Below are 15,805 nucleotides of genomic sequence, written 5' to 3' on the forward strand. Positions count from 1 at the left end.
CACGGTTTTTTGAGTTGAAGTCATAATTGTTTTGTGATTAGTCGAAAAAACGTGATAAAAAATGTATCACATTTTTTTTCCTCAAGCATTTAAGACAACTATGACCTTATTCAAATTCCATGTTTACTGTTTTTTATTGTAACGTATTTTATGGGGTCGCACTAGTGTATAGATGTTATTCTGTACAGATATACAGATCTACAATCATTTTATTTCAGCATTTGACACGTGTTGTTCTCATGATCAGGAAGCAGCTGGCTCTGAAGAAGTTGAGGGCGCTGATGGCATGGGCAAATGAGCCGGCTTCGTTGGGTGAGATGGAACGGGGTTTTGAGAATCCTGCATTCCGTTGATTGGAGGCTTACAACGTGGGCCATGTTGGGGGGTTCAGAAAAAAAATGTAGGAAAGCTAGCAGTTGGGTCTTAGCTTCACTAGTCTCCTAACATTGAAGGAAACCCTATTAATTGTAAATACATAACTGACATAGGTAACTATTAAAAATAGAATCCCGTCTGAGTAATCCTAAAAATAATTATAACGAATTATTTTACGGGCATAAACATATTAAGGAATCAATAGTTACAAATGTTATTTAATCATTAAATTAATTTTTTTTCAAAGTATCTGTAGCCAGATTATAGTAGAGTAGATTAATAGTTTAACAGCATGTATAACAAGCTGTCCCACTTAGTAAATTAACATCAGTATTAGTTAGAGTAGAGTAAGGAATTTATTCAGGCAGTTATCAAATGTGTGGCTCACATTGAGTGTATATATATCAGTTTACAATAATGAAATCACACCTTTTGTCTCTCTTTGCTATTTCACATTTTCTGAGATCAGAAAATTGATTGAAAATTTCGTCAAACTTGTTGAAACTCAACACAATAAAGTCATTAAATGCATTCGATCTGATAACGGTCAAGAATTTTTGATGCCCTCATTCTACCAAACCAAGGGTATTCTACACCAAACCAGCTGTGTGGAAACTCCACAACAGAATGGGGTGGTAGAAAGGCGACATCAAGAAATCTTGAACGTAGCCAGGACACTCATCTTTAATTCAAACTTACCACTTTGTTTTTGGCACTATGCCGTGGCTCATGCCGTCCACATTTTAAATAGAACACCTCACATTAAGATAGCACCTTGTAGTCCCTATCAGATCTTATATAATACCTTACCGGATATTAAACACCTCAAGGTATTTGGTTGTTTGGTTTATGCATCAACTTTGGTTTCTCATAGAAGAAAGCTTGACGCTAGAGCTAGAAAATGTGTTTTCTTAGGATTTAAGTCAGGAACCAAAGGATATGTTCTGCTAGACACAAAAACCCGAGAAATAATAATCTCAAGGAATGTGAAGTTTTATGAACAGTTCTTCCCTTTCAAAAATACCGCTGATCCCATTTCTTTAAAAACGACTACTAACTATCAGTCACATGAACATGATGATCCTTTTCTCTACCATGATCCCCCTTCGCATCCCTGCACTAATACACAACGGCTGGATGATATGGTGCTGCCAGCAGCTCTATATTCGCCCCCTAATCCGTCCCCGGATTTTGCTTCCACTCACACACCAATGGCAGCACCTCAACTCATTCCTCATGCATCATCACCTACCACTAATTCACATTTTTCACCACATTTACATTCACAAGATTCTGCACACAGTCGCAATTTAGATACATCACACTCACCTATGCAGCATTCAGCGTTGCCTGATGTGCAGCCAGAGGTGCGTCGATCCACTCGACTTAAACACAAACCTGCCTATCTTCAAGACTACCATTGTATGCGATTCACCACCACTGATCAACAGTCCTCCAGTCAATACCACAAAAAATATCCTCTCTCCAATTATGTGTGCTTGAATTCCCTTTCAGCAGGTCACAGGGCCTTCTCGACTGCTTTATCTGCTAACATTGAACCACGAAGTTATGAGGAGGCAATCACCCATAGTTGTTGGAAGAAGGCAATTAGAGATGAACTCAATGCTCTTGAAGAAAACAAGACATGGACACTGACTCCTCTACCCAAAGGAAAGAAGGCGATCGGTTGTAAGTGGGTCTTTAAGACCAAGTTTAAGTCCAATGGTGAAGTTGAGCGACATAAAGCCAGATTGGTGGCAAAGGGATTCACCCAAACTGCTGGGTTTGATTTTTTCGATACGTTTAGTCCTGTGATTAAACTAACTACTTTGAGAGTCTTGCTCACCATTGCTTCGACTAAAAACTGGTTTGTGCATCAGCTCGATGTCAATACCGCATTCTTACATGGTGACTTGCCCGAAGAAGTGTACATGAAGCCACCCTTAGGTCTTCAAGCCCCACTTGGTTCTGTCTGCAAACTACAACGCTCTTTGTACGGCCTCAAACAAGCCAGCCGCCAATGGCACCAGAAATTATGTTGCGTGCTCATTCAGTTTGGGTACTTTCAGTCCAAGGCCGATAGTTGTTTGTTTACTAAGTCCACCGCTGCATCATTCACTTGCATCCTTGTCTACGTGGATGACTTGGTTTTAGGCGGGAATGATCTTAGAGAGATTGAGAGAGTGAAACACTTGCTTGATGACAAGTTTAAAATCAAGGATCTTGGGGAATTAAAATTCTTCTTGGGGCTCGAATTCGCTAGAAGCCATAGAGGCATAGCAATGTATCAAAGAAAATACACATTGGACCTCCTTGAGGAATTTGGACGTATCCTTCAATAATTTTTATAATTAATAAATTATTATTTTTCCACAATTTTTGTTAACGTTTTTTTTATATGTTACTATTAGTTTTGCGATATTAATGTATATTCTTCTTACATTAAATAAAAAAAAAGGTTAAGTACTAAATTAGTCTCTTATGTTTGGGCGTAATTCTGTTTTGGTTCTTAAGGTTTAAAGTGTTATATTTGAATCCAAAAAAGTTTCATTTAGATCAATTTAGTCCCACAGTAAGGTCAAAGTTAAATAATTAACAGAATGTCCTACATAACAACAGTACAAGAACAAAATCGATAATTTGGAGAACAATACAGACTCCAGAGGCACAAAATCAACCATGGATACATCAATACATTTATTTATTATTTTTCTTACAATATAAATAAAATATTTTCTATAAAACTAAAGAGAATGATAAATAAATGTATTGATGCATCAATGGTTGATTTTGTGCCTCTGTAGCTTGTACTTGTTCTCCAAATTAATTGTTCTTGTACTGTTGTTATGTGGGATATTCCGTTAATTATTTAACTTTGACCTCACTGTGGGACTAAATTGATGCTAAATGAAACTTTTTTAGATTCAAATAGAACACTTTAAACCTTAAGGACTAAAACAGAATTACGCCCAAACATAGAGGACCAATTTAGTACTTTACCCTAAAAAATGTTACCATTACTAATATGCACAACAATGAAAATATATCTATATTGAAAAAAATTTCTAGTAACACAATTTTTAGTATTAAAATAGTATATTTTGGTATCAAAAAATTCATAGAAAATTTTTAAAAGATTTTTTAACAAAAAGAATTAACGTAATAACTTAATAGTTAAAAAATTATTCAACGAGATCTTAAAAAAATAATTTTACTCTCGAATTTTTTAAATAATATTTTCATGCAAATACAATTTAATCGTTAAAAGGTAATTTACTAAAATGTATTTTGAAAAGCAAAATTCAATGACAGAAAATAAAATTTTTAGTAAAGGATATTTTTGTAAAAAAAAAGTTATTCTTTTGAGAAAAATGGATAAAATTAGCATTATTTAACATCAAGAACCTAAAATAGGCTAGAGAAAAGATTATTTAAAAATTATATAGGAGATAAATGTACATTTTATAAATAAAGAAAAAAATTATATCATTTTAACATTTCACATAAAAAAAAGTAAAATTTTCTCAAAATTTTAATATGGGGCCGGGGACTGAATTTTAAAATTTTTTTGCCCTCCACGAAAATAATTCACATAAAGTTATCAGAGTTAGCTTTTCGAAAAATTTATCGATATATGTGATTATAAAGTTTTTTGCCACCACTTTATTATTAATATAATACATACTTGCATAAAAGAAATATGACAGTATAAGTGACACGTTAGGAAAGTATAAAATAATAATAATTTATAGCGTATTTAGTTACAAATTATTATTACTCATTATGAATATAATAATATAAATCTTAGATATGTTAACATTAAAAAACAATTTAATTCTTTTAATAAATATTGATATTATGATATAAAAACTAATTTGAAAGGTATAAATATTTAAGAGTATGATATTACATCAGTTAAGTGAAACCTATCAGTAAATTAAATAATTAAGACATAAATTCATCATGAAATATAAATTAATACAAATATATCTACTAAGTTACGCACTAAACTGACAAACAGATTCACATACAATAATCACGACACAATAAATCAAAATAAAACACCACACCACAACATCAAGAGACAGACGAGACACGACAAGGCAGAACCAAGAAAGAACACTGACAGAGGGTGTAGGGCAGCGACTGTCGAGAAGCAGCGAGCAACTACCAGCGACGAACCGAGCCAAACTGAATTGGAAGTGTGTTTCAAAGTGTCTTAGTTTTCTTTTTTTGTTAGCCATTGTAAATTGTATTCCTTCGTATGTTTTACTGTTTGGTCAAGTTGAAATTGTCCTGAATTCGGACGCCATATACTATTGTTATTTTAAGTTACTCAGGGTTTTAAACTTCATTTTACGATGAATTCAAAGTGTCTTAGTTTTCTTTTTTTGGCTGTTGAAAGCTACGATGAATCCTAGTCAAATTCAGATTTGGTCAGAATCTGGATTTGTCCTAAATAGGATTGGGTAGATCCTATTCAAAACATTGGTGTATGTAATTATTGTTTGTGTTAATTATTGTCCTAGTATCTAAATTGTACATATTAGCTAATATGTAGTATTTATTAATTAAATAAAATCAATAACAAAGTATTGATTCAAAGGTGAATTCATGATCTTCATATTTAATTTTTATATCCTAAAGTAATTATTTTTAGGGTTAAAGTTTTTTAATTGTAATTGAAATTAGAATTTTAAATTTAATTTAAAAAATTAAAATATTTTTTTAATTAATTTATATACGATTAAAAAATATTATAAAAAAGTTGAATTGTGCTTTTTACTCTAAGAATCAAAGACAACATACATTATAAATACATAACTCTCCAATTTTTTATTCTAAATTTTTTGCTCATGTAATTATTTCACTTAATTGTAAATTAAAAAAAAAATCAAGTCAATTTTTCTACTGTCACACACCCAAGGACCATTTGTATATAAACATTGTATAATTAGACTCTTCTTATAAAATTTTTCTTTGTTTGTATTTTTAGCCATTTTAATACGTGTACCAATATATAAATTAAATACTATTAGACTTTAAAAGTATTTAGCAGATTAATAGAAAAAATAGTTAAATAAGTATGTAAATAATTGAAAACATAATGCCAATTTTTAAATATACCTCATAATTGAATAAATAAAATGTTATTAGTATTATTATTAACCATTTTAAGCATTATATATATATATATATGACATAATATAAATATATGGATAAAAAAATTTACAAGTAATTAAAAAGGATACAGAATTATGGATAAAGAAATAGTATCAATTAAAATTAAATTCATATTTTAGTTAATTAATATTTTTGTCTTATCTAATTAATATTGTTATTGCCTATTGGTATTAATATAGTGTTACGGTGTTATTTCACCAAACGAGATACACGAACTAAGAAAGGGAATATTTACTGATTTATGAGAGTGAAAGCTGAATGAATAATGAGCTATTAAATGACATGCTTTAACTTCAATTCTGCTGTAGCTGTGATCAAACTCTATAATGTAAATACGAACTTTGTTTTTGATATTGGAGTTACAACGGTATTTTTATAAAAATGTGGATTGATCGGGTATTATTCTCAAATGTGGAATTGCTTAATTAGAGAAGTAGAAATCGGACCGTCCGATTAGTAGATGGTACACAAATTGGACTATCCGATTTGTGTTAAAAAGAAATTAAATGAAATTGAGGTTCACTAATTGGACCGTCCGATTTTTATACCTTCCACAATTTCGTACAATACCAAAAATTATAGTGTTTCATTATATCACTACTCTTACTTCCATACCTAAAAAAAATAGTCGTCTTATACAGCGTTCAGTCATTATATCGCCAACCAGTATACTTACATATTTGAATATTTCACTATCTTATTTAGTCAACGTTCTAACAAATAAATAGAATCAACATATCTAAACTACAGCTAAACTGTATTCACTTCAACATATTTTTACATCTCAACATTCCTGTGATACTGCATAAATTATATTTTTACTGTTAATCCAATAGTGCCTACTCAGATATTTAATATTTGTTCAATCATATCTTTATTCATTAGTTTTTAAATTATATAAAATTATCCTATAATAAATACAACACCAAAATAACTACTGCCTGCTAAATAAACTAAGTCTTCAGTGGTCACCAAAAATTTCATGGAGGTGCATATATTCTTTCTTTTCTTTTTTTTGGGAGCCACTTAGCTAAAGACGCTTAAAACATCTTTTTTTAAAGATGTTTTTAAGTAATTAAAATTCAATACATATAATTGATTAAATTATGTTATTTTTGTTTTAAACTAGGGGTGAACACGGGTCGGTTTGGTTCGGATTTATGATAAAATTAGAATCGAACCGATCAAAATGTAATTGGTTCGGTTTGGTTTGGATTTGTATTTTTTTGTACATATACCCGAACCAAACCAAACCGATTAAGAACGGATTGGTTCGGTTCGGGTAATTGGGTACCCGATGACTTTGAAATTCATAAAAAAAACTAAATTTTTATCTTAAAAATTCAACAAGTACAATAAACATGTAACATCAATAGAAATAATCCAAACATGTTAAATACCAAATACATTTAAAACTAAACTTATTAAAATCCAAACATATTAATAATGAATAATCATTGTCTAATGGAAAAGCCATATATATTTTTTTATTTTTTTATTTAATTAATATATGATCAGGTTCGCAGGTTGGTTCGGGTTCCGCACCCCAAAAACTGATATCCGAACCAATCACTAACAAAGCCATCGATTTGGTTCGAGTTAGACCCGATTACCCGTTAGTTTCAGAACCAATTTAATTAGTTCAGTTTGGGTTCAGACGGATAATCGGATACCCACTACCTGTGCTCACCCCTATTTTAAACATCTTGTCTCTTTTTTTTTTCTGCCTTCAATTGGGTTATGCAAGCTTTTATTTATTTTTTTCTTTTTTTTTTTCGGGTCAAGGGGTCATATACCTGTTACTTACTTACTGAAAACCCATCCCACCCTTTCAACCATGATTCTCTCACAGCCCACCTTCATCCTAGGCCTTGTATGGAATATGGAGTCCAGTCCAGCCGGGCCCAATTCCCCCCATCCAAGCACAGCACCTCCTTCCCAAACGGAGCCAATTCCCTCCCAACATGAGCTATTCGGCTTCGTGCACGCTTCACGTCACCCCTTTCAGCGAACAAGCGGCTCTCCCTGGACACCTGTCACCACAAGCTAACTCCAAAAAAAATATCTGTATCCTCCAATCTGTACATTATAATTCTCTATTTTATGGTTATATTATTAATTGTGATATTAGACTATTTTGTGATCAAAGTTGTTAATCATGATTATAGGTTTCTTATAGGATTTTTTTCGTTTATAAAATAAAAAAATTATTTATTTCCTCTAAAACGATTTTTCAACTTTATTTTTGTAAATACAATTTTTTTTTGAATTAACAGCAAGTTCCCTCCGGGTGAACCCCTAATTTATATAGAGTTCGTCAAACTATATAAACGCCGTGGGATCATTGGTTTGTCACTTTCTTCTAGCACTCTATCCTCCAAAATTTCTCTGTTACTTTCTTCTTTTCTACTTTTTCGACTTCCGTGAAGTTTGTTGTGGACGACAGTCTCAATTCCAGATTAGTAAATAACAGTCTATGTTCTTATGTTAAGTTAGTTTACTGTTTACATGTTAGATAAAATTGTCAGGTATAGATCGTTTGTTAGTTAGAATAATGAATTTATTGTTTACATGTTACTTAGGTAGACGTACTTTTTAGTGTTGTTATGTTAGGTATATTATTTTATGTTACCGTTTTTTAATATAGTGGCTATGGATCATGATGTAAAAGAATATAGGAAAGTACATTATTAGATAATTTAGTTATTGGTATAGCATTGTGTTGTGAGTTAGAAGGTAATTAGGTGAGCACTAAAATTTAAGGTTGAGTTACTTATAAATTAATTTGACGACATCAGTTAAGTAGGTTAAGCTTAACATTAGTAGGTTTATAAGCCATTTCTCATTTAGTTAATTTTTTAATAATCCAGTATGTGATTTTATTTTAGTAGATTGTGTTTCGATGGAGCAGCAGTTATTGGGTTATGAGCATGAGATGTATAGACTGGATCAGGCTGAGCACATCGCTGGGAGGCTTGATCGTGTGGTATGATTTTTTAACCCTTTTTTTTTATTTTATTATAGTGAAGAAAAAGTGAACTTGCTATTGTATGTATTGAAGGTACTGTTGTTTGTTAAAATTTTTTGTTTTTTTCGTTTGGTAGGCGCCTCGTATCTTGCGCACCAGATGGAACTTGATGACACGGCCGCCGGAGCAGATTAGGCCATATCTGAGACGAGCCGGTTTTGGGTACGTCGCATACATGGTGGAGTTTGAGCATGATTGGTCGCTCGCCTCGGCATTGATAGAGAGGTGGAGGTCTGAGTCCCACACATTTCATCTACCGTGCGGGGAGATGACCATCACCCTGTAGGACATGACATATCAGTTGGGACTCCGGATTGATGGTGATCCTGTCAGTGGATGCATCGATAGGTGGGAGTAGCACAATCAGGGACGAACCATTGAGGAGTTGTGTGAGCAAATATTGGGTGTTGTTCCTGGCCCAGAGGACAGACAGTCACAGACTAAGTGGACTGTCAAGCTTACTTGGTTCCACAACACGGTTTGTGGAGAGCTAGAGCAGGATGCCACAGAGGAGCGGATAATGAGGTATACGAGAGGATATATCATGCAGTTGATCGGAGGTATCCTCTTCCCTGATGTATCTGACTCTCGGGTGCATATCAGGTGGCTTCCCCACCTAGAGGACCTTGATGCATGTAGCCGGTTGTCGTGGAGCTCTGTTGTGATGGCATGGCTGTATCGCTAGATGTCCCGGGCCACAGAGCATCGCCAGATGTGCCAGAACAACACCCAATATCTGCTCACACAACTCCTCAATGGTCCGTCCCTGATGGTGCTGCTCCCACCCACCGATGCATCCACTGACAGGATCACCATCAATCCGGAGTCCCAACTAATATGCCACATCCTATAGGGTGATGGTCATCTCCCCGCATGATAGATGAAATGTGTGAGATTCAAGCCTCCACCTCTCTATCAATGCCGAGGCGAGTGACCAATCATGCTCAAACTCCACCATGTATGCGATGTACTCAAAACCGGCTCGTCTCAGATATGGCCTAATTTGCTCCGGCAGCCGTGTCATCAAGTCCCGTCAGGTGCGCAAGATCCGAGGCGCCTACCAAACGGAAAAAACAAAAAATTTTAACAAACAACAGTACCTTCAATACATATAATAGCAAGTTCACTTTTCCTTCACTATAATAAAATAAAAAAAAGGGGTTAAAAAATCATACCACACGATCAAGCCTCCCAGCGATGTGCTCAGCCTGATCTAGTCTATACATCTCATGCTCATAACCCAATAACTGCTGCTCCATCGAAATACAATCTACTAAAATAAATTCATACACTGGATTATTAAAAAATTAACTAAATGAGAAATGGCTTATAAACCTACTAATTTTAAGCTTAACCTACTTAACTGACATCGTCATATTAATTTATAAGTAACTCAACCTTAAATTTTAGTACTCACCTAATTACCTTCTAACTCACGACACAATGCTATACCAATAACTAAATTATCTAATAATGTACTTTCCTATATTCTTTTACATCATGATCCATAGCCACTATATTAAAAAACAGTAACATAAAATAATATACCTAACATAACAACACTAAAAAGTATGTTTACCTAAGTAACATATAAACAATAAATCTATTATTCTAACTAACAAACGATCTATACCTAACAATTTTATCTAACATGTAAACAGTAAACCAACTTAACATAAGAACATAGACTGTTATTTACTAACTTGGAACTGAGATTGTCGTCCACAACAAACTTCACGGAGGTCGAAAAGGTAGAAAAGAAGAAAGTAACAGAGAAATTTTGGAGAATAGAGTGGAAGAAGAAAGTGACAAACCAATGGTCCTACGGCGTTTATATAGTGTGGCGAACTCATCATAGAGTTCGCCGGGGGACGGTGAACTTGACGTTAATTCCAAAAAAAAAACTCTTATTTACGAAAATAAAGTTGAAAAATCGTTTTGGAGGAAATAAATAATTTTTTTATTTTATAAACGAAAAAATCCGTTTCTTATATTGTCACAATTAAAAAACATTTATTTATTTATTATTTTAAAAGTGGTGAACTCCTCGTGATCATATTTTGAAGGCTATGGCTATGATTTATAATCGTGACACTACCTATTTGTGTTATTTTTTACTGTTTCGTTGTTGCATTAAAAAGTTTGCCATTTTTCCCTTTTCCTTTTATATGTTCTTAATTATTTTTGTTTATATATATATATATATCACTACAAGATAAGCGGAGGATAGCAACCAAATATCAGAGATTGCAGCAATTGACATCATGTGCCGCAGAGTCTGATTGATTAGCCGCTATTTCTTGAACAACCGCTACTAATCAGGACTTTGATCCTATTATTATTATTAATAAAATACTAACACCATCATATATACTACTCTTCCTTCGAAAAGCACTCACCGCGCTCTTCTCTTGCGTTATACACTCCCTACCAGCCCTAACCATCAGCCCTGACTCCCTATGCTTTCCAGCCGTCGAAGCACTCGCCTCTGGAAGCTCTCATCTTAAGCAGCCCTCGCCTATAGCAGCTCTCGCCGTCGAAGGTCTGCGCATCTCCTTGCATCGCCAGAAGGTCGTTTCAGGTTGCTGGTCACGATGTTGTCTCTTCCCTCTTCGTCAAGCCCAGACCTGCCCTCGTCGTCGTCGTTGTCGGTTTGGACCTGCTGCTGGATCGTCTTCTCGTCTCTGGTAAGCACTCATCCCTAATTCTTCAGTTGTGTTTTTTTCTTTCCTATTTTCTTGGTGAGAACAAGATTGGGAGTAGAGGTGCGAAACAAATCTCCAATCGTGAATCCTTGCCACTGTGTAGCACCGCCTATCAGTAACAGTTGCGTGGCGCTTCCCCCTGCTGGTGGGTCCACCACCGATCTGCTCTCTCCTCCCTCTAGTATCGATCCTAGGTATGCCCATACTCTTGGTTCAGATTATTGGCATCTAAAACATCCCCCTTTCAATTTGGTCTCAGATTTCAATTTTGGTTCACATTATACCTCTTCTTCTTGATTTGGTTTCAATTTAGCCGCCTTCTACTTATTGCTTGGTGGACAATGCAGGACCAGTGATAGTGTAGATCTCAGCTCCTGTTAATAAGCGAAGGTCCGATACGATTGTTTTAAATAATTAATTTTGATCATTTTATTTTACTTTGATTCTTTTCATGCATGATGAGGATCGCACTCCCGGTTAGATAGGTTTTTTTTATTATTATATATATTTGTTCAAATGATGATGGGTTTTGTCCTCGTGAGATATAATTGATTAATAAATGGATTAATGGGGTTGAAGAGTTGATGATGGAGGCTTGTCATGGGGATTTAATCCACATGAAAAGTAGAAAGCTAGTAGGATATTGTAGTTGTCACTATAACAATAATCACTAACGGAGCTTTCAACACTAATTAATAAGTAAGCTTATGTTTTCAATTAGTACTACTTTTCACACAAAACCACCTGAAGACTCCTGTTCTATCAATAACTAGCTATACCAAAGAGATATTTTCTTGTGTCTATTTGAATTAGATTTAGATTTATGAGATAACTAATCAAAAAGTAAAAAGTAGTTATTGTTGTTGTGAAACTTGTTTAGGAAAAGTCAGGCAAAGAAGTCGATTTGTATTCCAGCAGCAGCATCACCAAGCAGTAGATAATGTGAGGAAGTAGTTCCCTCTAATCTATGGGCTTTTGTAAGAGTTTATTGAGTTGATGGTTTTATCTGTAAAATGGGTATGTGTAGCAGAAATATTTATACTAACATTTGCTTAAGTGTGTATTTATACTAATGTTGGATCTCTCTTATGGTTTCCAGCTTATGGATCTTTTAGTGTAGCAGAAATGTTTGCAGAAAAATTACCAATTTCACTATAGCAGTAATGCATTGTGTTATGGAAGACTAGATTTTTTGGCAAGTGAGAGAGAAAAGCTAAAATATCTAGTTAGAAGTTTATTTTTGTTGTTACTTTTTCAGGTGCAATTGATGAAAGACAGAGACAGTGGAGAAGGTAAGGGGTATGCTTTTGTGGCTTTCAAAACAAAAGAGGTTGCACAAAACGCCATAGAAGAGATACACAATAAGAAATATAAGGTATTCATGGTGCTTTCTGCAATCAATCTTATATGATGATTAGTTTTAATCTTTTAATCAAAGTCGAGATTTTCCTGTGACAAGGTAAAACTTTGAAGTGTTCACTATCTGAGAATAGTCGAGGGTGTTGGTCCTGGGGTTGAAGTTATTGAGCTCTTTAAGGTGCAGTCTTCAACTAATCTATGCTGATAATATATACTTACATGTGCTTGATGGTATAAGTGGTTTTATATAAAAGGGAATCCTGTGTCACCCATAATAATAAATAATGAACTAATCAACTAACCATAAATTTACTTATTTGTTTTGTTTGTTTAAATATGTTTTTAGTCCCTATAAAATATAAATATAGGACATTTTTTAATATTAGACACACACATGGACACATTTTTGCCGTTGTTCCTTATAAGTACTTTAGAATATACAATTTAGTTTTTAAAATATTGCCAATTTCACTTTTGGTCCTTACAAATATTTTTTAGTTTCATTTTTCACTTATTATTAGATCTAAGTGGTGGGAGCCAAAAATCTAATAAAGAGAAGACGGACTAAAACAAATGTAAAAAACTGTAGACGGGAAAATAAAATCATATTTACACCTAGAAAACTGTTTTTTGCGAATTCTCAGGTTAAAGCTCTTTATGTGAAGAACATACTTGAGAATACTACTACCAAACAATTCAAGGAACTATTCTCTCGTCATGGAGAAGTAACAAAAGTAGTCATGCCACCTAGCAAAGCCGGAGGGAAGCGTGATTTTGGTTTCATCCATTATGCAGAGAGGTCAAGTGCATTAAAGGCCGTAAAAGACTCGGAGAAATACGAAATTGATGGTACTTCTTTATGATTCAAAGTTATAAACTGGGTTCTGTCTGACTCATATGTTAAAACATACACCTCTTTGTGATGGATTGGAACTTCAGGTCAATTGCTCGAGGTTGTTCTTGTCAAACCTCAAGCTGAGAAAAAACCCAATATGGGTTACGACTACAATCCTGGACTTGCACATCTTGAGTTTGGTGGTGCCTTTGCTGGAAATCTGCATGGCTCGGTAATAGGTGTTGCAGGAGCTGGATATGGTGTTGCTCCTAGCTGGATGGTTCTGATGGCATTGCCAAATGGCAAAATCGGCTATGTCTTGTAAGTTATTACTACTCTTGGACTCAGGCGTGTTTGAATTAATACTTAATTGAACTCCCTATTTTCTGATATTTAATAGCAAAAATGCTCATTTTTTTTAATTTTTAAAAAATCTTGTGAACATGCTTATTTTCAAGAGTAAATGTTCAAATTAGTCTCTTAAATTTTGCACACGAGTCAAATTTTGCAGAAATCTTTTAGTGTGGCAGAAATGTTTGCAAAAATCTATTAACTATATCTTGTGCTATCATTTTGTCAAATTGATGCTTAAGTATTTCAGAAAAGAAAATTGATGTTCTCTAGCTTTCGTTACTTTTTTGGGCAAGGTAAATTTATGCTATACCTTAAAGTTAAAAGGGAAGTAACAATTGTGTGTTTTTTGCAGAGAACAGGGAGATGGGGTTGCTTTCTACTCTATTACCACATGAAGTTTGCATTTCTTGTTTCGCTACAGCTTCCTACTATTAATATAAGCTTAATCAAACGTCTGCACATTACTGCTTTCTTTGCCGTGTTTTAAGAGAATTTGCTTCGTTTGTTAGTTAGTTAGTTAATACTATCTTTTTTAGCTCTTGAACAGGATATATTGTATTATGCTATTTTACTTCTCTTTTAGCTATCCTCTTCTACGGGATAACATTTCCAGTATATTGGGTAGTAATAAATTAACAAAACCACATGCTGCTTGTTGAACAGGGTGCAAAACAACTATATACCGATCATTTGCATCCATTCCTGTTGAGGCAGCAAGCTAGACTTGATCAAGTTGTCGATGTTGTGTATGGTGAAATGGTAAAAATCTATTTGTTAATTTTGTTATCATTTGAATTTGGAAATGCATTATTTCTTTTATATTCTTTTGAAAACAAAAATATGTTTCCCCTTCCTTTCCACAGAGTGAATCTGTCATTGCACACCAGGTGGAATTCTAACTTGCAAGATCTCTACGGATGAACATGTTAGTGACAGGTATGCATGTAAACTCTGTAGCTCTATTTACACCATTTGATCTCCTATTTCAATGCAATACAGCCAATCTGTTGTTTTGAAAGGAACAAAATGGTTAAATGAAAGTTAAGCATACAGGAGCTATTTTAATTGATTTAATTTTTCTATTTATTGTTCTGTGTTTGTTTAAATTCAGTAGATTTGTTGTGAACTTGTGATTGGAATATGGTAGTGTAGATTTAAGCACATAGTTTAACTAGGAGTTTCGAAAGTGATTGCAGAGTAGGATTTATGTACCCCTACATAGAAAGTAGTCTTGTGGTTTTGATCATCATAATGGATTAAATTTTTTTTTTCATATAAAAGATATGTTTTAATTTGTTAGTTTTTCGCATAAGAGATCTCTTTGCTCATGTTATCTGTATACCCTATCAGCAAATCAAATGGTTAGGAGTATCATTCTACCGTTTAGAAGGGAACCAAATCGTATCGAAGGACAAAAGAGGCTGCAGGTTCAGGATTCTGAATCAGACGAAGAGTGATCTGTTTGTTTTTCATCATTAGACAAGCATCGATTGGATAGTTTTAAAATGCACGAATATTGTAATATGTGTGTAGTTTTGTCTTAGTTCTGAGCTTTAAATTTATCTGTTTTCTTTCATTTTTCCTTTGTTTCCATCATTGTACATAGGAAATTTACATACTGTATCAAATAAGAACAATGTTCTTGGCTATTAGTTAAACCTGGGAGTGAGATAGAAATATAATTAACTAAAGTAATATACATGCATCATTAGTACCTCACCTAGTTCATGTTTAGATTCATAATGTGTTATAAAAGTATGGGAGAGTATATATAAAGCCTATGTGATGCATCTGATTGAGGGTAACCAAGCATGCTTCACATGGCTTATGCTTACAGTTTTACTTCATTAGTTCTTAGCAAGAGATTTACTATGTTGATATTTTTATAAATATATTATTTTATTTTCCAATTAATTTTGTTATTTTTGCCACAAATTTAGATTCAATAGATGAAAAATATTAAGA

General features: G+C 33.7%; 1 protein-coding gene and 1 long non-coding RNA gene across 2 annotated transcripts in view; both read left to right on the forward strand.

Annotated features, from left to right (window-relative positions):
* The window catches only part of LOC110266593, a 2,013-nt gene extending 1,480 nt beyond the window's left edge, over nucleotides 1-533 (forward strand). The window contains exon 2 of the long non-coding RNA XR_002354027.1: nucleotides 248-533. This is a non-coding gene — a long non-coding RNA (uncharacterized LOC110266593). The remainder of the gene's footprint in view (nucleotides 1-247) is intronic.
* On the forward strand, nucleotides 9,553-13,811 carry LOC107614926 (polyadenylate-binding protein, cytoplasmic and nuclear-like). The gene is made up of 7 exons (XM_021111733.1): nucleotides 9,553-9,624; nucleotides 11,115-11,274; nucleotides 11,396-11,544; nucleotides 12,551-12,667; nucleotides 12,786-12,882; nucleotides 13,180-13,500; nucleotides 13,591-13,811. Exons 1-7 carry the CDS (start codon nucleotides 9,553-9,555, stop codon nucleotides 13,809-13,811), a joined length of 1,137 nt encoding a protein of 378 aa, XP_020967392.1.

This window comes from Arachis ipaensis, chromosome B09, assembly GCF_000816755.2.
Source record: "Arachis ipaensis cultivar K30076 chromosome B09, Araip1.1, whole genome shotgun sequence".
Classification (NCBI taxonomy): domain Eukaryota; kingdom Viridiplantae; phylum Streptophyta; class Magnoliopsida; order Fabales; family Fabaceae; genus Arachis; species Arachis ipaensis.

What these genes read in the sequence shown, in the direction of transcription:
- LOC107614926 (XM_021111733.1), top strand. Translation starts at nt 9,553, where the DNA reads ATGTACTCAAAACCGGCTCGTCTCAGATATGGCCTAATTTGCTCCGGC. An exon ending in TACACAATAAGAAATATAAG is followed by an intron (nt 12,668 to 12,785) that starts GTATTCATGGTG and finishes ATCTGAGAATAG; the next exon opens with TCGAGGGTGTTGGTCCTGGG. An exon ending in ATACTTACATGTGCTTGATG is followed by an intron (nt 12,883 to 13,179) that starts GTATAAGTGGTT and finishes ATTAGATCTAAG; the next exon opens with TGGTGGGAGCCAAAAATCTA.